Consider the following 27,141-nt stretch of genomic DNA (forward strand, 5'->3'; position numbering starts at 1 on the left):
CAAATGTCCAAGATATATAAGGAACTCATGTAAGCATCTAACAGCAAGAGCCATTTCCTAAGAGATAAAAGGTAAGATACAAAGTTTTCAAAAGAATTATAAACAATCATATGAAAAATTGCATCAAATCAATAAGAAATATTCAAATGGAGGCAACTCTAAGGATTTATGTCCTACTCTCCAAACTGGCAAAGATAATAAAAAATAGAAAAAGTCAACGTTGAAAGGGCTGTGGAAGGGGCTGGCACATTCATATACTACTGGAAGAACTACGAATTGGTTCAACTGTTCTGGAAAATAATTTGGAATTATGTGAGAAAAATTACTAATTGTTTATATTTGCTGACTTGTAGCCATTCCACTACTGTGAATGTATGCAAGGAAGGAAAAGATAGAGAGATTCCATATATACCAAAATATTAATGTCAGAAAGTTTTGTCATAGTAAAATACTTGAAGAAAAGTGATGTGCCTATGTCTTGAGAAATAACTAAAGAAACTGTGGTATGCGGGGCAGCTAGGTGGCGCAGTGGATAGAGCACTGGCCCTGAAGTCAGGAGTACCTGAGTTCAAATCTGGTCTCAGACCAAACACCTGACACCAGCTGTGTGACCCTGGGCAAGTCACTTAACCCCAACTGCCTTAAAAAAAAAAAGGAAAAAAAAAGAAACTGTAGTATGTGAATGTAATGAAGTATTACTATGTTATAAGAAATTATGGTCTTGTTTTTTTTTTTAAGGCAATTGGGGTTAAATGACTTGCCCAGGATCACAAAGCTAGTAAGTGTCAAGTGTTTGGTCTGAGGCTGGATCTGAACTCAGGTCCTCCTGACTTCAGGGCCGGTGCTCTATCCACTGCGCCACTTAACTGCCCCACAAGAAATTATGAATAAATAAATTCAGAGACACATCCTAAGACCTGTGTCAACAGATGCAGAGTACAATAAAGCAGAACTAAGAGAAAAATATATACAGTGACTACAATAATGTAAATGAAAATAACACTAAAAGGTAATTGTATCTTATTTAATTGAAGGAAGAGAGCAAATAATAAAATACACCATTCTTCTCTCACTACAGAGTTGGGAGACTCTGGATATCGAATCTGGTATATGCTGTCATCTATCATTATTCATGTTGTTTGGTTTTGCTTAATTGTTTTTCTTTTTTATGAGGAAGGGTTCAGTGAGGCTGTTTCAAGAGGAAAGGACTGTCACATAAAATCAAAAAATATTAACAAAAACCTTACCTTACCAAAATGATTACCAAAAAATAGTAACTTGCCTAAAATCACACAGATAGTGACCGATACTGAATTTGAAGTCAGGTCTTCTGACTCCAAAACCAATGGTCTTTTAATATATATATGTGCGTGTATGTATGTATGTGTGTGTGTATACATGTATATGTGCATGCATGCATGTGTACATATATAGGTATCTGTGTACGCATGCATGTGTATGTGCATGTACACACATGTTCATGATCAGTTATCATATAGAATGTGAAGAGAATGATTGCAAAATCCTGGGAACACAAAGAAGAAGGCTCCATTGGCCTAATTCTCTCTGTGGAAGATGACAAAGAATAAACTTGAGCTAAGAACCATCAGTTTACAAGCTATGCATTCCAAGAATATCTATGCAGTGATAACAAGGTTACTCATGAAAGGAAACAGAGGTTCTATCCATCACAGTGAGGGCAGCATAGCTGTATAAAGGCTGCCACCAGTGTGTCACAACTGTCAAGGGATTCATCCTGGAAGTGTTACATGCCTACTGACAGAGATACAATTCCTTGTGAACCTCCAATAGCACTTAACTTACATGGGTCAAGACAATTGAGCACTACATGCCCCTGTCCAGTTCTTTTATATAACACAATAATTTAGTGGATGCATAAGTCTAAGCTGAACTTAATTCCTAATCCTATGTAGTGAAATCTCACTAATTTACACTACCAGAGAGGAGGCCAATTGAAATAATAAACATTTTAAAGAAATGCAATTTTATTACTATAAAAAATATGTAGTACCTCAAACTTGGCTTAAAAAAGTATCCTTGAGAACCTCAGGGGTATGCTTTAACAAATAAATAAAACCAATGCGTAATGACTATGACAGCTGTTCATAAAGCTTTACTTTGACAGCTTTAAGAGATCTGAGAGATGAACTTAGTCCAATGCCTTTCATTTTATAACTGAGAAAATTAAAGCCAAGTAACATTAAGTCATTTGATGTAGCTAACAGATCAAATTAGTCACAGAACTGGAACTAGAACCCAAGTCATCTAAATTTCAGCTTAGTTTTCAATCTACTATGAGGTAATTCTAGAGCACTGGTGTCAAACTCAAACACAAGCTGATTCCTGCTGGCCACATACTGACTTTGAAAATCCCAATTAACATTATCTTTGTTGTACTGTACTCTTATTTATTTTGTTAAACATTTCTCAATTACATTTCAATCTGGTTTTGGCTGCACTCAGAAGTGTTGAGGGAAGACCAAGAGTTTCACATCTTTGTTCTAGAATGTATGAGGGTATCTAATAAAAATTGGCACTCTTAAGTGTTTTAAATATATTGATGCAATCATAAGCTCTTAAAAACATTAATTTTTATTTATATTAATTTAAAGCAAAAATAAACTTTAGCCCAGACTTCTCTATGTTACCATAAATTACAAACCAATAATTTTGAAGGCATTTTATTTCAATAATATTTTAAAATCTATGACATTTTAACATATAAAAAGAGGATTCAAATTTTTTAAATGTTTAAACCTACCTCTTTAGGAAAATTTAGAATTTATAAGATGGTAATGAAGTTATACACTTGAGAAGGCTTTTTAACCTTCTTGCTTTATCAAGATTATGCTTATGAAACTTTTTTCAAAAAAAGATTCATTTTACAAAACTATCCTATAAATAATTCTTTTAAAAACACACTACCTGAATGTAATAAATGCCTTTTTCCTGAGCATACATCATAAGAAAACAATAATCCAAGTTTTGCTTTGTCCTCCACCTGAAATAAAAAAGTCATCAAAAACATGAATTAGAAATTAAACATGGAATTTAACTAAATATTTATGCTCCACTCCATCAGTGGAAAACAGCCTACTTGATCAGGTTCAAGTTAAATTCCCAATCAGTCTCAAATTGTGAGTGGGTTAAGATGGATTTGGTGGTATTTCTGACTTGTTTTTATAAACTTTTTGAAAAATTTCAAAGAATAAATTTAGTATTCCTCTTTTTCATAACTGGTTAGTCAGTGAAGGGAAAATGTGGGTGGGTGAGAGCTGTACAGATTCTAATACACCTTGGGAAAGTGCACCTATTTTGCTTAAATGATTCAATAATTTTCTTCTTCTTCTTTTATGTACTTAGGAGGGGTTAGTCAGAGAATAGGCATCAAACAAGTTAGAAAACTTTATCCTACAACAAGCAGCCTGCCAAAATAAAGTACACAGACCTGAGAAAGACTAAGAACATCATGGTAAATTTTGACTTGGAAAGAGATTACCTGAATAACCACAAAAAAAAAATCTAATGAGGTTGGGGAAAAGTTGAAATTGTGTGGGATTTAAATAAAACAAAACAAAAAACACATAAAATAACCCCAACAGCATTCACTGAATCAGAGTCAAGTATAAAACAAGCCTCTGTATGTATGTTAGAACTTTTTTCTTGTGGAAATGTTTGTCAATGAGAGACATTAACATTATTACATCACTTTGCACTGTTTCAACTATCTTCCAGAAAGACAAAACTGTTATCCTAAACATATCCTATCCTATACTGAGAATCCTATGGACCTGGAAATTGTACATTTAGACAAATCTGATTTCACTGGGGTAAATATTCCTTCTACCACTGCCAATCACACCTCTGTGATTTTTCATTCTATGCAATTCTTATCCATGGCTTTCTGTAAATTCTTTATAGAAAATCTATAATATTCTTTCCACTGATAAAAGTCACACATCCTCTTTCAAACCTTTCTGCAATTCTTGTCTAGTTATTTCCACAAATTATCCGTATAGGTCCTACACAATGAGGTAAAGGCCTCTCTCCCATTCTTGTAATTGGTAACCTGGAGGGCACCAATGTAGCACCCCAACTGTTTTTCTTTCATCCCTCATATTTGGTACATGACTGGCCCACTTACTTTTCTCCTAATATTTTTTACACCACTTTGGAGAACAATTTCTCATCAATAACACACTGAAACCTTGTTACAGCTATAATATGTCTTTCACTGCCCTTTAAATCATATACACTTATGAATTTTCCATGTCTGCAGTGTTCCAAGACTTGCAGCAATAGGTGGAAGGATAGTGGTGCTGAAGGAAGGGATTCTGTGGCATGTACTCTGGGAAGAGTGACAATACTTTCCAATTTCCCAAATGCAGTCAGAACTGATCTCTTCCTCCCACTGAATCCTAAGCCCAAGTCATCCTCAGCACCTGATGAAAATATACATATCCTAATAGGCTAACTCAACATATCTGCTTTTCAGAGTCTGGAAAATAATCCTTTTAAATTCACTTGATTTTCCATAACGGATGGCTAAGTCAATTTATTTTGAATAGTTATGAATTTCCTCTGAGGAAGTATTATTAGTTTTGAGGTTTGTTTGGGTTTTTTTTACCTACTTGACCCAATTACTACAATATTACCTATAAATAGGAATTTATGGACATTCATACTATTAACAGGGAATTCTTTTGTTTGGGATCTACAGAGAACATCAACTAAGACTTTAAGCACCTAAGATGAATTAAATATGTACAGTTACATATAATTTGTATAAATGATTATTAAATAGTATCTCCTTACTTGAGACCTCATTTGACACTGATACTTGGGGTTACTGAATATCACTGAAGACATATTTGTCAGTATAATTTAAGTTTAGCGTACACTTTGTTTCAAGGGTCTTTTTTTTTCTGTACAAGCAAAGCCAAATAAAGGAAAAAAGACAAAGGAAACAAGTCTGATTACATATGTAACATGCCATACTTGTAATCCATCACCTTTCTATTGGGAAGTGGCAAGTATGTTTATTTTATCATTGTTCCTTTGGAGCCAAGTATCAGCCTGATTTCTGTTAATCTTTCAATGTCATTTTTATTTTCTTTTTTGTAGTCACTGAGTAAACTCTTTTCCCAGTTGTTTTCTTTGCTTATATATCAATTCATACAAGTCTTCCCATGTTTCTCTGAACTCCTCATACTCATCCTTTCATTATGGCATAGTAATATTCCATTACAGTCACATGCCACAATTTGTTCAGTCATTCCTCAACTGATAAAAGCCCACTGTCAACACTTTTTTGGGTGCTACAAAATGTGTTGTTAGGAATATTTTATGAATATTAATAACAGCACCTATCTCACATAGGTGATAAGAGAATCAAATAAAACAAGACAATATATGTAAAGTGCTTTGCAAACCTAAAAGTGCTATTTAAATGGTAGCTTTAATTATTTTGGTATAAAAGGTATCTTCCTGCCATGATAGGATCAACTGGTCAAAGGGTATGAATAGTTCTTTTCATGTAATTCCAAAATGATTTCTAGGAGATAAGTCACCTCATAGCTCTACCAACTGTGCATGTGTATGCCTGACTTCCTACTGCTTCTCTAACACTGACTATTATGTTTTATCAACATAAAAGGAGATACTGTATTTAAAGTGCTTTGCAGATCTTAAAGAGCTGTAAAAAGGTCAACTGCTATTATCTGCATCAATACGATACATACAGTTTGCATTTCTCTTATTATTAGGGATGTGAAGCATTATTTCTTGTTGCATTTCTTTTTAAAATTTTCTTTATTAACCTTGATCACTTATCCATTGGGAAATGTCTCTGAGTTATATAGATTATGTCCATTTGCTATGAATCACTGGTCCCTGACTTTCATTAGTGATACCAGAGATAAATGATGCAAGATTTTCTCCCAATTAACAGCTTCTCTTCTTATTCCACCTGCACTAATTTTGTTCTTGCCAAAGTTTTTAAAATTATATATGACTGAAATTGCCTTTTTTTTCTTTTATAATCTTTTCTATATCTTTTGGTTATGAACTCTTGCCCTCGCTACAGTTGTAAAAGCTACTTTCCTATTTTTTTTAATGGCATACCCTTCTATAGTTAGGACAAATCCTTTTGGAGCTTTAGTATTTAAGACACAAATCTAAACCTATGTTCTACCAGTTTTCCCAGTAATTCTTCTACAAAGAACAAGCCCTTTCTCCAAAACTTTGCATTCTTGGAGTTATCAGATACTGGGCTACTATAAGCAGTTCATCAGCTTCTAGGTCTTCCTTATCTCATCTAGTCTGTTCCACTAATATACTTTTCTATTTTGTAACCAGTACCAAATATGATTACTATTTCATAATACCACATTTTGCTCTACACCATTCTGATTTTTAAAGCATTTGATTCTAAATATAGATGAATATTAATATTTTTTCTAATTCTCAGACAGCTATGTAACTAGAAGGATGTGGTTTATTGAAGAAAATCATTTACAAAATCCCATTACCTTCTCATGTTTTCATCAAGGATATTCTTGATATACACACTGATTATTCTCAAAGATTTTGTACAGATGAGAAATCTGGCATATCAGTTAGTAGTTACTGATGTCTTCTTGGTTGCAGGGATAGAAGGAGAGCAGAAGGGAAGGTGCTGCAGTATTAAAAGCGACGTCTGTGGTTTTCTGGATTTTAATGAAATTTCCCCCTTCCAAGATATCTTGAAAATTCATCCTTGAATGCCTTTTCAATTGAGTTACCTCCAATTTTTCACATGGTACATCAGGTACTAAGGTGACAAGAATTCTGATAGAATTTCACTACTGTTGGAGGTGAAAAGAGATTATAGAAGAAATGCCCACAGATCAGTTCTACTTTACATATTTGTTGCACTTCTCTCCAGGCACAATTTCTCAACTGCTTTTCATTATTTTATGAATCAATACTGCTTGCTCAAGCTCCCTCATCCTTTTCTGGAATGACTTGTAAAAAAACCTGTACTCTACACCAGGGTTGTCCCTAGCTGTAGCATGTCTATCGGGCAAAGAGATTATGCATTTATAGGCTGATGGGACTTCTGGGCTCTATTAGTTTTCTCACTTTCAGGAATGACTTCTCCCATAAGTTAAACTTTAACAGACAATGATAATCAACATAGTTAATTTTGGAGCAATTTCCATTTTTCTAAGTCTACAACAGTTTAAAGAGGTCTGAATAGGGCTGCTTTCATTACACTCCATGTCTTCTATCTTTATCTTTTCTTCAAATTTAGTGTACTTACTCTGATGCTTGCTCTATAAGCTAATGATTTGCCTATACAGCTGATTCCGATATGACCAGCACACTAGTAATCAGTAATTTCCTATCTGTTAAGATAGTCAATTCCATTTTCTGAAATGCTAATCAATGCTCAAATCCAGTATCTTCAGACTCTTTTCTTGAACAGAGTATTTATTATGTACAAGTATGAGGTTTCAAAGTGGTCTACATATCTATAAGACTGGTAGAAGCTTTGGGGGGTGATAAAAGAGGATTCAAAATCATGCCCCAAAAATACTCAAGTCTAGATTGGGTATGATTAAGAAAGACAAACATTTGTTAACATAATCCTTAGGTGATTACTTTATAGAAATTGAAAAAAAAACAATAAAAATTCAACTAGAAGAACAAAAAGTTAAGAACCTCAAGGGAAATAATGAAAAAAGTGGGAAGGAAGTGTGGCTAGCAGCCCAAGATCTAAAATTACACCTCAAAACAGTAATCATCAAAATAATTAGGTACTGGTTTAAAACCAGTAAATATCAGTGAAACAGATTAGGTACACAACGTATAGAAGCAAACACACAGAGAAGCCTAGTATCTGGCTACTGTGGTAAGGACTCACTATCTAACAAACTGCTGCGAAAAGTAGACAGCAATCTGTCAGAAATCAGGGTTAGATCAATACCTTACACTATATTCCAAGATAAGCTCTAAATGGATACGTGACCTAGAGACAGAAGGTCCCATCCTAAAAAATTCAAAGAACGAGGAAGAAATTTCCTTTCAGATCTACGGGAGAGGAAGGGTTCATGACCAAACAAGGGAAAGAGAGGGTAACAAAAGATAAAATGGACAGATTTAATAACAAAATTTAAAAGGGTTTTGTACAAACAAAACCAAAGAAGGTAAATTAGAAGGAAAACCATTAACTAGGAAAACACTTTTACAGCAAGTTTTCCTGAAAAAGGTCTCACTTCAAAGATATGTAAGTAACAGAATCAAGTTTCTAAGAGTAAAAAGCCTTTCCTCAACTAATAAGTGGCCAAAGGATATGAATAGTCAGTTCACAAAGGAAAAAAATCCAAGCTATTTATAGCCACATGAAAAAATGTTCCAAGTCACTAATGATTAGAGAAATGTAAATTAAAGCAACTCTGAAGTTCCACTTTACACCCATTAGATCAGCAAAGTTGAGAAAATGACAAATGTTGAAGAGTCTGTGAGAAAACAAGAATACTGAGGATAAAGCTGTAAATTCATCTAGCCATTCTGAAAAGGAATTTGTTACTATGCCCAAATGGTTACTCTGGGTATATACCCTTTGACCCAGTAATATACCACTACTAAGTCTATTTTCCAGAGAGATCAAAGAAAGAAGAAAAAGTTCCACATATATAAAAACACTTATAGCAGTTCTTTTATGGCAGCAATGAACTGGAAAAATAAGGGGGCTCCCATCAAATAGGGAATTAACTGAACAAATTATGGTATATGAATGTAAAGGAATATTATTGCTCTGTGAGAAAGATGGTTTCAACGAAACCTGGGAAGACCTGTATGGCGTGATACAGAGTGAAGTGAGCAGGACCAGAAGAATTTATACCATGAAATCAACATTGTAGAATCTAACCATTTTGAAAGATTCAAGAACTCTGATTGAAAGAGTAATCAATCATGATTCTAAAGGAACAATGATGAAGAAAACTACCCACTTCGTGACAGAAAGGTGATGGACTGATATGAAGCATGAAATACACACTTTTGGACATAGCCTATGTAGGAATGTGTTTTCCCTAACTATACACATTTGTTACAAGGGTTTCGTTGTTCTTTTTTTCTCTCCAGTGGGTAAAGGAGAGATGGGGAGAAAAAAATGCTTGGTAATGTTTTTAAAATAAAATTTAATCTCAAAAAATAAGCCTTTGGTCAAATTTTCCATAGTAGTACTCTTTCTTAAACCAAGATTTACACTACCTAGCAAATATAAGTTTTCAAAGCAGCACCCTGTGCTGCACAGCACTGCAGATAACTGTTGGAAAAGTTTGCTTAACTTTTGAATCACACCTATTTTCTTTTTTTAAAAAAATTTTTTTCACATCTATTTTCCAGATGCCAAATATTCTCCTAAGCATCTAAAACAAAATTCTATATTACAAATTGGTTTAGCAAGTCAAATACCTGGGTTTGAATTTACCAAAGTTTAATTTTTTCTCACCCCTCTCCATAAAACTCTCCTTAATGAAAAAGTCTTTCCCCTATTCAAAGACTCCTCATATTTCCCTACAGTGAAAAGACAAAAATACCCACTAATACAGCAAATTTTCAAGAAAATTTGGAAATATATTAAAAAGTTTCCCTAAGTCAAGTAACATTTCTACCAATTCTACTCCTATGTAAACACAATAAAATCACTGAGAGGAATTTGGTTAGGGGGACAGATGTAGGAAAACAACAGGACCCAGTTTGAATCTCAGAAGGACTCTCCTGTTCATGGGTGTACTTATTTGCAAAATGGGCTCTAATCCACAGTTAAAGTTCTGCAATAAATGATACGACAACGAAGCAAACTCCAGTGCTTAGTTCAATATGTTGCATATACTAGGCACCAAATAAATGCTAAATGCAATAGGACACATTAATCAAGCAAATAATTCAAACATTAGAAATGTGGCTTAATTCTATTCAGTGAAATTTACATCTAAATTGGCCAAGTATCTTAGATAAAACAAATTACTAATTTAAATTTTACAGTTTACTAGACTGTATGTAAATTCCACAAAGTCAAGAACTCTACAGGTTATCTAAATCTTTTATTTCCCATAAGCACTTAGCTGCATTCTGTATTCAGCAGGTGCTTAATAGGTGTATTGTTTTTATTATTTTCAGCTTTTGGAATTATTTGGGATGCTACATATTTTTAAAACATAAACTAAAAGTTAGATATTAAACAAAGACAAGTCTTCAGAATACCCTAAATATTACTGTGTCCTGGCGTTCAGAGGTAACAACCACTCTCATTTACTAGCTATTTGATCTTGAGCAAATCATTTAACTTCAGTGAGCCTCAGCTTTCTTATCTGTAAAATGGTAATAATCATACCTCTAGGACCTACCTCACAGGGTTGTTGTGAGCCTCAAATGAGAGGCTCAAAGTGCTTTGAAACACTTTATAAATGTTGGTCATTATTATTACTTTTATTTAATATATATGAATATCTCTGCCCCTCCCAACATTACTATAAGAGAATTTATATTCAAGCATTTTATGAACAACAGAAGTCAAGTTATTTTTAAAAATCTTACTTTACTCTTTCTTTTGAGTCTCCAAATGTCTTCTTTAAGTTTGTGAAGTCAGGATAATAAGTTGCAGGAGGGGATATTATTTCCATCAAACCAGAATTGATTTCCGTAGAAAATCTATCATAATAAAGGTCAACTGAGTTACTTAAGTGTGATTTATTTTTCTTCTTGCCATTCTTACTAAATCTGACAGAAAACAAATCATTAATCATTATAATAAATATGTTAAATGAATTTGTTCATCTATCTCATTCATCAGAATGACAATAAGCAAAACAGTATTATTCCTCTGATGGAAGAAAAAAAGTAAAGTGAACTACATCTTAAATGTCCAATTATAAAAACCTTAAGTTTTAATGATAATGTCATGAAAATTGCTTAGGTCAAAGAACAAAGAGTAACAGAACTTTTGCTTGGTCTAGACTTGAGGAACATCATGCCCCACCCCGAGAAAAGCTGATCATGGGGCAGCTAGGTGGTGCAGTGGATAGAGCACCGGCCCTGGATTCAGGAAGACCTGAGTTCAAATCCGACCTCAGACACATAACACTTACTAGCTATGTGACTCTGGACAAGTAAGTCACTTAACCCCACTGAGAAAGAAAAGAAGGAAGGAAGGAAGGAAGGAAGGAAGGAAGGAAGGAAGGAAGGAAGGAAGGAAGGAAGGAAGGAAGGAAGGAAGGAAGGAAGGAAGGAAGGAAGGAAGGAAGGAAGGAAGGAAGGAAGGAAGAAGGAAGAAGAAAGAAGGAAAGAAGGAAAGAAGGAAAGAGGAAAGAAGGAAAGAAGGAAAGAAAGGAAAGGGAAAAAAAAGCCGATCACCTGAAATCTCATCATCATGTTGATGGCTCAGTTCTGGATATTTTACTTCTTTAGCTTCCCTCCTCTCCACTCTGATTACAGGGCTGGAGGGTAGAAAATGAAAATAACCTAAAAGCCCTCCTTTATAAAAGGCTAGGACCTGATTTGTTGTTATTGTTGTTCAGTCTATTCAGTCTGACTCTTCATGACCCCATTTGGGGTTTTCTTGGCAAAGATACTGGAATGTTTTGCCATTTCCTTCTCCAGCTCATTTTACAGATGAAAAAACGGAGACAAACAGGGTTAGGCGACTTGCCCAGGGTCACACAGCTAGTGAGTGTCTCAGGCCAAATTTAAACTCAGGAAGATGAGTCTTTCTGACTCCAGGCTTGGTATTCTATCCACTGTACCGCTTAGTTGCCAAAAATACTGGAGTGGTTTGCCACTTCCTTCTCCAGTAGAGTAAGGCAAACAGAGGTCAAACGATTTGCCCAGGGTCACACAGCTATTGTCTGAGGCTGGATCTGAACTAAGGTACTCCAGAATCGAGGCTCTGCATTCTAACTGCTGAGCCATCTCTTTTTCCAGCTAACTTATCCACTTTCCATCAGCAGCTCTGCTTGGTTTGGACTCCATGGAACTTCACACCCCCTGTTCCACCCACTCCCTCTCCCAGTCTCACCTGCCTCCTTCCATGTGTTGTCTTCCTCCATTAGTCTGTAAGTTCTCTGAGGGCAAGGACTGTCTTTTTCTTATTTGTATGCCCAGTGCTTATCATAGTGCCTGGCGTACAGTAGGTTCTTAATAAATGTTTACTGAATTGAAAATGTTTTACTGAATATCAATGTATCTTTACAAAGTCAAGTGGACAAAATTTGAAGGCAGAAGACATGGGGCTAGGGGGATAGGTAGAATCTCTAGATATCATGGCTTTTAGGATTAAAAATTGTTGTGGAAGTTCAATACATAAGGAACCTTAAGATCTCCTGCTTGCAGACCCTCTTTTGTGTCTTAGATTGTCCTACTTCCCAGTAATTTCAGATAAATTATAAGAAGTTTAATATCATGTTTTGAACTTCATCAAGAAAGATACTACATAAAAGATGTGCTATTTTATATTTTCTATGAGTAAAAAAGGTCAAAAGACAACGAGGTGGCAATTAAAATATCTAATTCTTTAATTAGAAATAACTTACTCTTTCTCCAGAATGGCTACAACACTGTGTACATAATCTAGATCCGTCTGAAAAATAAAAAAAAATTTTTTTTTAGTCATGTTCATGTTCTTTGACATTTATCACTATATATAATGAGATGAGAGAAAACACAGCATAGTGGACAGAGAGCTGGCTGGCCTTAGAATTAGGAAGACTTATCTTCCCTTTTCCCCTTCCCCTCATGCCCCTCTCTACGCCTCTCAGATGACTCACGGATCTATTTATCTAACCCCAGTTTATCTTCTGAGTTTCATTCACTCCCACATCACCCTGTGACAATTTAATACCTCCAGCTCAATGTCCCATAGACCTCTCAAATGTAACATATTTGAAATAGAACTCATTAACTCTCTGCCTCCCCTCCTACCACCATGGCCCCTCTTCTGAATTTCCCTGTTTCTGTCAAGGGCGCTATCTTTCCAGTGTCCAAGATGAATAATCTTACCATTATCCTCAACTCCTAACTGCCCATCACCTCCTATAGCCAATCCATTACCAAATCTTGCCATTTCTGTACATGACACTGTCTACCCCTATAGTATCTCTCTCATCTGCCACCTTCTTTCTACTCTCACAGTCACCACCTTAACTAATGTCTTTGTCACTTCTCACCTGGAGTATTCCAATGATCTCATAATTCGTCTCCTCACCTCAAGGCTCTCCCCACTCCCGACCAAGTCGAACAGAGCTGCAAAGTGGTTTTCCCTAAGCACAGACAGACCTGACCATGTTACTCTGCTACTGAATGAACTCCAAAGGCTCCCTAATAAATTCCTCTCTCTTAAAGCCCTTCACAATGTGGCCCGAACTTAGCTCTCCACTTTGATTACATATTAGTCCCCTTGTTCACTTGATGGTCCACCCAAATTGACCTTTCTCTTCTCATACATGACACTTCATCTTCTGTGTCCTTGCCTTTGCACCATCCATCCCCAAGTGTGCAAGGCATGTCCTCCTCACCTCTGCCTCACAAGAACCCTTGAATTCTCCCTGATTCCAACAACCTTTTATTTAATGTTTATTCTGCACATATAAAGGGTATTCTATAAAAATTTTGTTCAGTTCTAGTCTTTAACAGCTTATTATTAAATATGTACATTAAGTTTAATAGCTGAAAGCCGCACTAAGACTTTTAGGATATACTGTGTAAGTATATACAGAATAATGTTACCTCTTCTGTTAGAACATAAGCTCCTTGAAGAAAGGGATTTTTTGTCTGTATCTTAAGTGTGAAACAAAGCGTCTGGCATATGATAGGCACTTAACGGCTTGCTGATCAACAAAATTAATTTATCCTTTAAAGAACAAAGCCTGAAGAGGGAAGCCCAGAGTTCTGGGTCCAAAGAAGGTTGACAAGAGAATTAAGTAGTGCCCTCGCCCTTTAAACTACTGTTTAGAAGTAACAGGGGTAGGGACCAGAGATTTTTCTCAGGCCATTCTGTAGACTATGGATACACAAATGGGTATGAGAAACAACTACGTTTAGCAACTATGGTTTTACTGTAGGAGACACCACTTCTGGACACTTCCCTTAACCCATGCAGAGAATCCTCACATCATTCCCTAAACCTCTTAGAATGAGGCATGAATTCAGTATTTCATTTTACCATCTTCTTTTAACCACATGTATTAGTAACCTGGCTAAAAGTCAAATCCAAAATAAGGCCTCTGGAAATAAAATTAACTATTTTTCCTTTAAATGGATGTAATAGGTGCCTTTTTATCTAATAACTAACAAGTAAAGGACTTTGAATAATTAATACTGAATGAATGCTGATTAAAGGATCTGGAAATTCAAGAATATAACAATCAATATATATGACCACCAAATATGATATGTTTCAATGAAAGACAAGACAAAAAAAGGGGAGGGGAATCCCTAAAACTTTCAATTTAATCTCAAAACTCTGATTCATCTGTTTTTGTGCTACCATTTCCTAACACACACAAAACAAAAACCAAATTCCATATTATTCTGCACCCTGATACTTAAGTAGGATAATTAATATTCAAGGAAAGGCAGAGGAAGACAAATGACCATCATTCAATATACGAAATGTTTCCAGCAGACAGTGAAGTAAAACAACTTAAAAGCAGCTGGTATCCTGTTTAATGTACCACATACACCAATATTTTGTTGTGTTCTAGGAGGCAGTCACCAAAAATATTATACCATTATACTGACTTTCTGAAATTAATAATTCTTGTGAGCAAATCAATCAATAAATTATTTATTAAGTGCATACTACATACCAAGCACTGATAGTCCAACTCAAATGCTATCTCCTTCATGAAGCCAATTTTTAATCTGACCTTTCAGCAATAATCTTCCCTTCAGGTCACACATATATGCCTTGCACATAGCAAGTGCCTTTGGACTGGACTGGATTTTGTTTTCTACCTCTCTAATTCACTTATCAAAGAATATTGTGTATTATAGTTACTATTTTTGTGTTGAACTCCCTTGTTAAATGCAAGCACTATAAAGGAAGGGACTGGTTGTCAAACTATATTTTCCCCTAGTGCCTAGCATCGTGATCTGCATATACTTTACAAATGATTGCTAGACGGATAGAAACAAGGGTGAAACATGCCAGAACCATTGTGAAGGTACAATCAACATAATTTGATGATTAATTAGATATAGGAGGAGGGAGGAAAGAATGAAAGATGACTCTGTGGTTTGGAGAAAGAGTCATGCCAGCAACAAATAGAGAAGTCAAAATGAATAATTAGCCTAACAGCCCAGGTTATATTTAAGACATGAAAGAAGAAGCAACGGCAGGAAGTATCCTGCTGGTAATGGGGGTCTGGAACAAAGAGAATGTAGGGATATTTGGAGAGAGATTTAGGAGTCAAGTGCATAATGATCATAGTTCAAGCCATGGTAAAAGATGACCTCAACAAGCAAGAAAGTGCTAACAGACAAATAATCAGTAAATAAATGTCAATGATCTCTTGAAAAAAGCAACTTTTGGGGGAGCCAGGTGGGGAAATGGATAGAGCACCAGCCCTGGAGTCAGGATGACTTGAGTTCAAATCTGGCCTCAGCTAGCCTTACTAGCTGTGTGACCCTGGGCAAGTCACTTAACCCCAATTGACTCCCCCCAAAAACAACTTTTAGGGTATCTCTTAGGTCCAATATAACCCAACAGCTTATACATTTCACACCAATAATATTGTACAATGATAATCAATGTTTATAATGTTGGATAATGATATGTGTAAATGTTGACCCTCCAGTCAATATAAGATATTAAAATGATTTTGGAATTATCAAAATAAATTAGGCTTAACAGAATTTCAATGTTAAGGATATTTTCTGTGATCCACATTCTTGGATTTGGGCAACTCATACATATACATGTTATGTATGACATATGTATACACACCCATACACACCATAAAAGGAAATATCTTCGGGATTTTTAAGACCTAATTTAAAATCCTGACTCTGATACTTGCCAATTGTATGACACTAGGTAAGACATTTATGTTTATCTAGGTTTCCTCATCTGTATAAATGTGGATAACACTTGTCATAACCTACCTCACAGGTCTACTGTGAGGAAATACTCTGTAAACCTTAAAGCTTTATATAAATGGAAGTAATTTTTAGAATATTCATGTGATCAAAACACTCCCTTTCCTAAAATATTCTGGATAAATGGAAGCTCAATGTTTTTGTTAGCTTATTGACTTTACACAGTGCAAAAGTGATGGCTCTAAAGCAGAGGTCTAAGTGATTCCCACATTCAAACTCCAGTGGCTCCTTATTGCTTCTAGGTTCAAACACATATTTCTCTGTTTGACTTATAAGAGTTCTTCATCCCCTGCTTCCAGCCAAACTAGGCTACCTGCAATCTGCCACATATAGCATTACCTCTCCCTACTCTAAATAAGCCTTTAAATAAGCTACCCCACTCCCCGCCCAAGCAGGCAGTGCCCTCTTTTCTCACCTCTACTTCTTAGAAGCCTTCTTCAAAGCTCAATTCAAGCAATGAGGCTGTTCTTAATTTCCCCCACTCCTAAAGCTCCTTGTGTTTACTGCATATGTATTTTGTATTTACATACACATTTTGTGAATCAGCTCCTCTCAATATCACAAAGGCCTTCAGAGCAGGGACTATTTTCTTTTTTTTTTTCTATATGCCCAGTGCCTAGCACAGTGCCTAGAACGCAGCAGATATTTAATAAATGCTTGTTGCTCAATTTACTTACTGCCTGAATAAAAAGCTTAAATTTGATTTTAAAAAGATTTAAATGCATTTGATGTTTCTTAAAGGGTAATAATTTCAGCATAACATAGGACTTATTCACTTAAGAACTTATTTTGCAGGGGCAGTGAGGTGGCGCAGTGGATAGAGCACCGGCCCTGGATTCAGGAGGACCTGAGTTCAAATCTGACCTCAGACACATAACACTTACTAGCTGTGTGACCCTGTGCAAGTCACTTAACCCCACTGCCTAGCCAAAAAAAAAAAAAACTAATTTTGCAAGTAGCAGACCATAGTAATACTAATTAAACTTAACTCCTGCCCTTGTTATTAAATTATACAGCCCTATACATCAAAAAAAGAGAGATTTATAGAGAAATTACTTCATGCTAGAAAGGAAACTGCCCCAAAGTCAACTAATTGTTTGGGAATAGTTCACTGAAATGCAAAGTAAGATCCTATCACTTCTGAATATATAGATTTTGTTTACATTTGATTATATTTTGTGGCAAAGGTGTTATCTATGCTATACACTGACCAGTAAAGAAAAGAAGTATAATGACTTGTGTTGGAAGTATCAGGAATATACATTACATGAGTGATCACAGCACATTTTTTCAGAATTATTCCAACTGGATAACAGTTTAGACGATTTATTTTTTAAATGTGCTGGTTGTTCCTCAACTTGCTTTATAAAAAGAAAAATTTCAATTGCCAAAAACAGTATGCTCATCATAAAAAATAAATGGCATAATACCTCCCAAATGACTGCCTTCTACAGTAAATCACAGGAAGTTGAGTGTTTTTAAGAAATAAAACCAGAAAGTTTGAGGTCAGTTTCTGTGCAAGAAAAAACAAATATTGCAAAAGAACTTTCTAGCATCAGAAAAAAATAGAATGTAAAATAAATCATGTATAATTTTGATTTAGCATCTTGACTGATGACAGCAGTGGAAACATGCTAATAATGTGCACATTTAATCAACTTTTTCTACATATGAATTTCTATTCAATCTCCAACAAGAACAGGAAGCATTAGCATGGTTAATACAAGATCAGATGATCAAAAAGAGCTTTCCTGCTTTCTTTATGACCATAATGACATCTAAATCCTAGTAAAAAAGAAACAAAGAAAAAAAAGACCAATGAGAAATAAAATGGAATTAGGGCAACTGGGCACCACTCCGGGCCTGGAGTCAAGAAGACCTGAATTCAAATCTGCTGTCTGACACTAGCTGCATGACCCTGAGCAAATCACTCAACCTGTTTGTCTTAATTCAATGGAGAAGGAAATGATAAACCACTCCAGTATCTTGCCAAGAAAACCCCATGAACAGTATGGTCCACTGGGTCATGAGGAAACAGATACAACCGAATGACTGAACAACAACAACAACTAAAATGGCAGTCACCAAAAAGGTATCTGAATAATAAAGCTGGAGTCCCACCAACCCCTACAATCTATATCTGCCTTATAAATCAATGCCTTTTGATTTATCATCTTATACCATTAGGTCAGCTTGAAAAAAAAAAGGCAAAATAATACTATCTATTGAGAAGTTAAATAATTTTTTGGATAGAAGCCTGGCTGTGGCTACTTTCAATAATTCCTGTGTTGCAGTAACAATTTCTACAAGTAAGATACCAGGTATTCTGGCTAAGTTCAAAGTCAAAGCAAAGTTAACTCTATTTTACTAGCAGGGTTTGAAGGAAAAAATTCACTTCACTGTTTCATTTTCTTCCTTTCTATTAACTAGTCCTTACTCTCAACTCATTTTTATTAAGGGCAGCACTATTCTTCTCATCATCCAGGTGTGTAACTTCAGTCACATCCAATCAGGTGCCAAGTCTTGTCAATTCTACCTCCACAAAGTATCTTCCAACTATCCCCATCTCTCCACTCACATGACCACTACCTTAGTTCAGGCCCTAATAATCTCCTACTTGGACCACTACAATAGCTTCATAACTGGTATCCTATTTTCCCATCTTTCCCCTTTCCAATCCACCCCGCACACAACTGCCAAACTGATATTTGTAAAGCGTAAGTCTGACTACATCACTCTCTTATTCAAGATGCTCCAGTTGCTCCACTAATGCTTGTAGCATAAAATAGAAATGCATTTTATTTGACATTTAAAGCCCTTCAAAATCTAACCAAAACTTAATTACACACTACTCCCCTTACCCTACTCTATGTTCCAGATGAAATGGCCAATTTGCTGTTCCTTCTACTTTCAGAACATGTATCTTAGACAGACATTATAAATAGATAATGAGTTGAGCACAGAATCAGACTGCAAAAGAAAAGTGGGCTGGATTCCAAACTTCTTTCAGAAACAAAAGTCTATCTTTTTAACACCAATATTCTATGAGTGTTGTTGTATGAGTAGAAGACTCCAAAGAATTTAAAAAGACTATTACTCAGATGGTTACAGAGAGGTTTTTGGTGACTGACAGCAGGCTGCAATACATAACCAAGACCTAGAGTAAAGGATGTCGTCATGAAAATGTGTGATCAAAAAAAAAAATGGACTGATCCATGTGGCAATGGATGGATAACTGGCAAATGGCCCATTTGCTTCATTCTTTGTAATGTCAGGGGAAAGCACGAAAAGTCCTAGCACACTGGACTTCTGAAGCAAACTTATGGTAAAACACGGACAAAAATTATGTTGATGTCACCCCTTCAATGAATTCTTGCTTGCAACAACAACAACAACAAAAAAAGCACTTCAGCAAAATCAACTTCCACTCCTAGTGTTTCCTACGTTTTTATAGAGGAAAATGAAGTGTTTTTCATCACATGTTCCCTAGGGCCATTTGAGTTTAGCTTCCTTCAAGTATTGTTTTTGCTAATATCATTTTAATGACCACATATACTGTACTCTTACTTCTGCTTATTTCATGCTACATCGTATGATCATACAAGTCCTCTCATTTCTCTGAAGTCCTCATAACCACAATTTCTTATGCCACTACTACAATTTGTTTAGGCATTCCACAATTTATGGGTACCAGCTTTGTTTCCGAGTTTGTTAGTTTTGCCACTGCAGAACTGCTGTTACAGATATTTTGGAATAAATATTCTGTCTTTGACTTTGGGATATAACCCAGCAGTGAGTGGAGAGATTGGATCAAAAGCTACAAAGACTTTAGTGACATCACATAACTTCAAACTATTTTCCAGAATGAATGGATCAAACCACAGCTCCATAAACAGTATATAAATTGTCTATCTTTCCACACAGCTTAATGTCACCATTTCTGTCTTATCATTTTTGCCAATTTGTTGGCCTTGAGGTGAAACTTCAGAGTTTTTTAAAAAATGTGTAACTCTAAAACTTAATAATATAGAGTAATATTCAGGCAACTGATACAAACGTATAAAAATAGAGGCTGGTCTCCAAAAGATAAGTGGTCAAAAGATAAGAAAGTCCATTCTCAAAAGAAGAAACTACAAGTTATCAACGACTATTATAAAAATGCTCCAAATCATCAGTAAATAAAGAAATACAAATTAAAACAGCTCTAAGGTTCTACTAAACATCAGATTGGCAAGAATGAGGAAAAGAGAAAAATGACAATTGAGAAGGAGTTATGAAAAGATGGACACAATATGCACTGCTGGTGAAGCTACTGATTGGACCGACCATTCTGGAAGATTGTTTGTAACCTGTACTCCAAAAGTTATCAAACTGTTCATATCATTTAATTGGATACCACTATTGGGTATATAACACAGAGGTCTGAATGTCCCTTCTTGAATTCATTAAGTGCTTTGGAAAGTATAGTTCATACAGAACCTTAATAAATTTTTACCACCATCAAAAACAGCTAATAGGAATCAATGCTTATTGCTTATTTACAATTATATAATCATTTGAATATGAAGGAAGGAACTAAGTTAAGATTAACGCATTTGAGGCATCACAAGGAAGAATCTATTTTGGTGATTCAGAATACTAAATTGCTACACCAGTTTTGTAGATTGGTTTTTTAGATATACATATCTTAGTTCAAAATATATCTTCATATGATTTTAAATATTGAAATTCTATGTAGGAATGTTAAATATATATCAATCGAGTAAAAATTTGCTCAAGAAGGCTTTCTCAAGTTGTAGGGGAAAATTCTAAAGGTCTATATTGTATGAACCCCATTTCTCAGAACAGTGAAAAGAGGCAAAGAAAAGAAGATAACTAAGATAGTTACTTCCAAAAATAAGATATTTATTTCTCTGCCTTTCTTGATAACAATGAACTGACTCTGTCAGGAGGGGAGGGAGAATGAAGAAAGCACAATCAAATTCCAAGCTACACCTCTTACATTAGGCTACAAATATTTCAATACGATTGGAGGGCCAAGAAGTAGATCCTGCAAATGGCAGTATAGAATAATTTAGTACTGAGAAGAACTTTAAAGATCACTGAGCTCAAGCCCCTCATTTACTACCTGTGTGATACTGGGCAGGTCATTTAACCACTCCGGGCTTGAGTTTCCAAATCTGTAAAGTGAAACGCTCTTCTTGGTGACCTCCATGATCACCTCCAGCTCTAAAGATTATGATCTCATGATGAGATAAAGAAATTGTAGCTCAGTGAACTTCAAACTCTACAATATTACCCTCCTAAAGGCAGTTGGTGATGCAATGGAGAAAGAGAGCTGAGCCTGGAGTCAGGGAGACCTGAGTTCAAATCTAGTCTCAGATATCAACTAGCTGTTTGTCTCTGGGCAAAGTTTTAGCTTCAGTCTGCCCCAGTTTGCTTACCTGTAAAATGAGGATTGTAATAGCACCTCCCTCTCAAGGGCTGTTATGAGATCATATTTGGAAAGTGCTCAGCACGGTGCTTAGCACATAGTAAATGCATAATAAATGCTTGTTTCTTTCCTCCTTTCCTAAAAAACTCGAAAGCAGCACTATTTATAGTGCTTAAGTGATACGCCCCACTTAAACTGGGGCCGAGGAAAGGCTGAGGAAAATGTAACTACAATGCTTTGCTTAACACTGCCATGAGTAAAATATTACTTACCCCTAATGCATATTACTTAAAGCACTGCTTATAAAAGTATATCCAATCCTGGCTTTAACGCCACAAGTCTACACCACAAGTTAAAATGTAATATAAAAAGTCAGAAACAACATAAAAATATAAAAACAATTAAAAAATTAAATAATTACCTCTCCTATGTAAACTACTATAATACAGTCCAACATCTCTTCAGGAGATAACTTATCAATAAGAGAATGAAGAGTTTCTACAAGGTAAGACTTTACTTTTCTCTTCACTGTGGGAATTCCCATTACTATTGAAACTGAAAAATAAAAATAATAAACAAAAAACAATAATTTAGTAATTAGTGTATAACTCACAAGGGCAAATTAGAAAAATAATGTTTTTAATAGGTCCATTTCATCAATTTTGTGTAGCTGTATCATGTAAAAGATAAATTAAATAAATAATGGATCAAAGTTAACAATAAGTATCAGAGAACCTATAAATAGTTAAAGATTGCATCACATCCCACTTAACATAATTATTTTAAATATTACTTGCATATAAAACCAAAAATAATTATATTGCTAAACAAGTAATAAAATCTTATTCAATGTATTAGAAATAATACTCAAATTACAGTAACACATAAGCATTATATAGTGTAACAAAGTCTAAGGATGCAAGACCATAAGCTACCAGGTTGTTAAGAAATGGATTTACATCATTTAAATAACTAAATAAATATTGGTTAACACTGTTAGTGTAATGCAAGGAATACATCATTTTTTACTTTCGTATTCCCACCATCTAGAAGCAAAAAGCACATAATATGAACTTATTAAATGTATACTAAATTGAATACAACTGCAAAAGAAAAAAAACCTCACATTTTAAATAATTATTTTGAATGACTTTTTGCTTCTATCATTCATACACAAGAAAATATGTAACAACACTTGATAAATGGAATTTCACAGTATTTGTAAAAACACTTTCCTCAATTACATATGATAGCTTACTACTGAAGCTATAAAAACTTAGTCAATTTAGCTATCCAATTTTTGAAAAAACAAATAGCTGTTACAGAAAGAGCAATTTTAGGCTGTGCTTAATGTCACAGCTAACTCAGAATAATTTCCAGAATATAGTTACCTTGAAAAACATTTTAGAAACATCTATTTAAAAGAAAACATAAAATCTTAGCTAATTAATAAATTACTTAATCTCTGAAGTTGACTAAAGGTTGAAAACTGCTGCAGTTAAAAAATTTCAGAGACAAATTTAATATAACTTAGTTCTTGCTCTTTAACACTAATTTAAGATTAGTGAAAAAACACATATAAAGAAAAAAAAGAGAGCTTGCCATACAGAGTACAATTTTTTCTACTCCTTCTACACCCAACCTATCCCATCCCAACATAAGAACAAAGTTTTAAGAGCAGGAATACTTAGAAGTGAAAGAAATTTTAGCGCTTATCTAATCTATCCCACACATAAAGGCATAAATTCTCTCAAGAGTATCTTTAACGAGACCATTTATCTGCCTAAACTTTTTGAGTAACTAACTAGTTACTAGAGGGAGGCAAGACTCACTACCTTAAATGCCAGACAAGTCCTTTTTGGACAGATCTAAAGAGTAAGGAAGTTTTTGTTTGTTTGTTTGTTTTTAACGATGATCAAAAATCAATCTTCCTATAAATCCTACCCACTGTCTAGGGCCAAGGGGACACTAACAGCCCTTCAAAATATTGGATGTCAGTAATTAATGTTCCTCTAATCCATTTTCTCTTCTCCAGAGTATAAAGCCTCCGAACATTTTTCAATTCATTTTCACATGGCATAATTTATCAAACCTAGTAGCAGTTTATGGTTTAAAGCCCCTTCACCATCCTTTTTATCCTCCTCTGGAGGTGCTCTAGTTTGGAAATGTCAACTCTATGATGATATCCAGAACCAACCAAACACAGTATTCCAGGGTACAGTGATCCTATCACCTCCCTTACTCTAACATTATACTCTTTTACTGCAGCCACAAATTCTATTAGCTTTCCTGATTTCCACCTTACACCACTGATTCACATCAAGCTTGCAGCCCACTAAAACTCCCAGGGCTATTAAACAAACTATTGTCTACTCATGCGTTCCCCATTTCTTTGTACGTTTTTTAAACTCAAGTGTAAAACAGTATATTTATATTAATCAAGTTTCCTCTTGTCTGATTCAGGTCCATACTGTTGAGATATAATTTGATTCTATAACCACTGATGTAAGGGATATAAAAAAAAAGATAAACAATCCCTTCACTTAAGAAACTTACATTGCAAAGAAAAGCAAAATATGCCAAAGGAAAAACAAAATACACACAAACTAAATTCAAAGTAATTTGGGGATGTGATGGAAAAAACACTAAGAAGTGAGAGAATAAGGAAGAACCCTGGTTAGGAGGTAGTACTTCAGCTGAGCCTGGAAGGGAACCAGAAACTCCACAAAGCAGAAAATGCATTATAGTCATAGGTGACACCTACCGTAATAACATGGTGTCAGGAGATGGAATATCACATATGGGGAACAGCATATAGAATGGGTTAGATGAAATATAATGCAGAAAATCCAGAAAGATAAACTGAAGCCAGTCTCTGAAAGTTTAAACAACGAAAGACAAATCTATATATTATTTTAAGAGGAAACAGAAGGCTAATGAAGTTTCTTGAGGAGAACAATGAGGTCAGACCTACAGTTTAGGAATATCAAATCTGAAGATATATAAAGAATGGATATCAAGACAGGGGGTAACTAATTAGGAATCTATTGCAAGAATCAAAATGAGATATGAATGGTTATAAATGAATGGTTATGCAAAACACATCAAGTCCGTAGAATCCATTAAGACTAGGCATGGGAGATGGCTGAGTGAAAGTGAAGAATCAAAGACAGAAATAAGGCAATGTAGGAGAAAACAGATAGAGTTCTGCTTTCAATACACTGAATTCGAGAAAGCTATGGGACATTCAGTTAGAAATGTTCAATAGTCAGTTGGTGATGTAACATCCAGGACAAAAAGACTAGATAGGTAATTTTAGAATTATTCTGCGTAGAAATGATTACTAAGCCCATGAGAACTGATATAATCAAGAAAGAGAATTTAAAAGCAAAGAGGCCCAAGTCAATGCTTCTATGTATAACCACATATAAGGAGTGGACCATGGATGATTTAACAAAGGACACTGGGAAGAAGCAGTTAGATAAGTAGAAGGAGAATTGGGAGAGGACAGTGTCACAAAAACTACTAAGAGGCCACTGGATTTAGCAGTTATAAGATCACTGGTAACCTTAGAGAAGGAAGTTTCAGTTGAATATTGGGGTGCAGACAAGTTTGCAAAGTATGAAGAAGTGAACAGGAGGCAAGGAGATGGAGGCAATTGGTAATTCTTGCTAGTTTAGTTGTGAATGAGAGAATAAGAGTGTGTGAATGAGATTTACAAAGATAACTTGAGTTGGAATCAAATGAATGTTTTTAAAAGATGGGAGAGACCAACTTATATGTAAAAAGAAAGGAGCTAGAGGATAAGAAGAGATTGAAGATAAGAAAAAGTAAGGGAATGAACAGTGATTCATAGACTTAAAACTGTAAGAGACATTTGAAGTCACTGTAGTCAAAACAAAAAAATGAAGACTATTTAGATGAAGGGAACTAAGACCTAGTCCGATCACGTGATTTGCCTAAGGCATGGGTGGGGAACCTTTAGCCTTGAGGCTACATGTGGCCCTCTAGGTCCTCAAGTACTTAGTCCTTTGACTGAATCCAAACTTCACAGAACAAATCCCCTTAATAAAAGGATTTGTTCTGTAAAACTTGGACTAAGTCAAAAGGCTACACCCAAGGACCTAGAAGGCCACATGTGGCCTTGAGGCCACAAGTTCCCTACCCCTGGCTACAGTAACCTAGGCAGTAAATGGTAGAGTCAGAACCTGAACCCAGGTCCTCAGATTTCTACTGCACTGTTCCGCATCAGTGAGAATCTCAGAACAACGGAGAACTACCAATGGAAGGAATTTCTAAACTCTTCAGGCTTTTGGCAAATCATCTCCAATCTTCATGTTTTCATAGACAGCACAGAACAGAAATTCCTGTCCCAACTGAAGCACCTTCTTGCTCTCTCAGGGAAATAGCTGTGCACATCTCTGAGATTTTAAAAAATGTTCCGTTTCTTTATTGACAAAGAAAATCAAAACCCTCCAAACAAGAAGTTGTGGCTGTGAGAACCCGTTCTGTGGCAGGTACAGGATCACAAACAATCCTCCAAACTCAATCGGAATCCTAATTCGGCAAATTCAATCACTCAAATTTCTTATCAGATGACTCCCCAATTTGTATTTTCAGCCCTAACTACTCAACTGCCTCTACAAAACATTTCAATATGCATTTCCCATTGGCATTTCACTTTCAACATATCCAAGATAAATATTATCTACCCCATAACCTTTACCCCACTTCAGGATTTCTATTAGGATACACATTCACCCAGTCTCCTATGATCAAAACTTAGATGTTATCTATTTTCCTCTACTTCATCTCATATACAATCAATAATGAAGTAGTTGCTGATTCTAGCTCCACAATATCTCTAGCCATCTGTTCTCTACATCCTAATCTCACTATCACCACTCTAGTACTTATTATCAACTTTCTGGAATAGTTTTTTATCTTTCCACATAGTGAATTTCTAATCTTTCAAAGTCATATTTTATATTAGTGCCGAAGTCTTTTCAAAAAACTTCAGTGGGTTTCCAATGCCTACTGAGTAAAGTTCAAACTCCTTAGTGTGGCATTCAAGGACAACTACAATCTGACACCACCCTAACCCCAATATTTTCTCATATTGCTCTTTTCATACTCCAGTTCTCCAGCAGAAATGGACAAAGTGTTCCTTTAATGACAAACATTGCTCTTTCTTGCCTTTCTGTTCATGTGCCTTCCTATGGCTAAAGCATCCTCTTTCCTACTTTTTCCCACTCTTAACTTGCTAAACTAAATTCCTATTAATCCTTTAATGACCAATCGAAATGCTACTTCCTTTAGGAAGCCTTTCTTAATGCCACCATCAGTAACTATCTCTGCCATCAGATGTATAAAAATATATAATAGCCTTTTTCAGGTCTAGTCTTTCTCAGCCTAATAAACTTATATACCCACAAAACATTTCTTCCTCCCCCCCCAGCCTCTACCCTCTCCTTTTTGTCCCAATCTTTCTTTGAAATCTTCTATTAAGAAAATATTACTGCTTCTTGAAATTTGTCACCTTC

General features: G+C 35.3%; 1 protein-coding gene across 5 annotated transcripts in view; it reads right to left on the minus strand.

The window, feature by feature from the left end:
* The window catches only part of MGAT4A (alpha-1,3-mannosyl-glycoprotein 4-beta-N-acetylglucosaminyltransferase A), a 139,944-nt gene that overhangs the window by 27,403 nt on the left and 85,400 nt on the right, over window positions 1-27,141 (minus strand). For all 5 annotated transcript variants that reach the window (XM_078146372.1, XM_078146369.1, XM_078146370.1 and 2 more), the window contains 4 exons: window positions 22,020-22,153; window positions 12,600-12,646; window positions 10,609-10,722; window positions 2,947-3,022 (listed from right to left, as the gene is read on the minus strand). In XM_078146372.1, coding sequence (XP_078002498.1) covers window positions 2,947-3,022; window positions 10,609-10,722; window positions 12,600-12,646; window positions 22,020-22,153 — 371 coding nt within the window. The remainder of the gene's footprint in view (window positions 1-2,946; window positions 3,023-10,608; window positions 10,723-12,599; window positions 12,647-22,019; window positions 22,154-27,141) is intronic.

This window comes from Phascolarctos cinereus, unplaced genomic scaffold, assembly GCF_003287225.1.
Source record: "Phascolarctos cinereus isolate Bilbo 61053 unplaced genomic scaffold, phaCin_HiC Scaffold_726;HRSCAF=1367, whole genome shotgun sequence".
NCBI lineage: Eukaryota > Metazoa > Chordata > Mammalia > Diprotodontia > Phascolarctidae > Phascolarctos > Phascolarctos cinereus.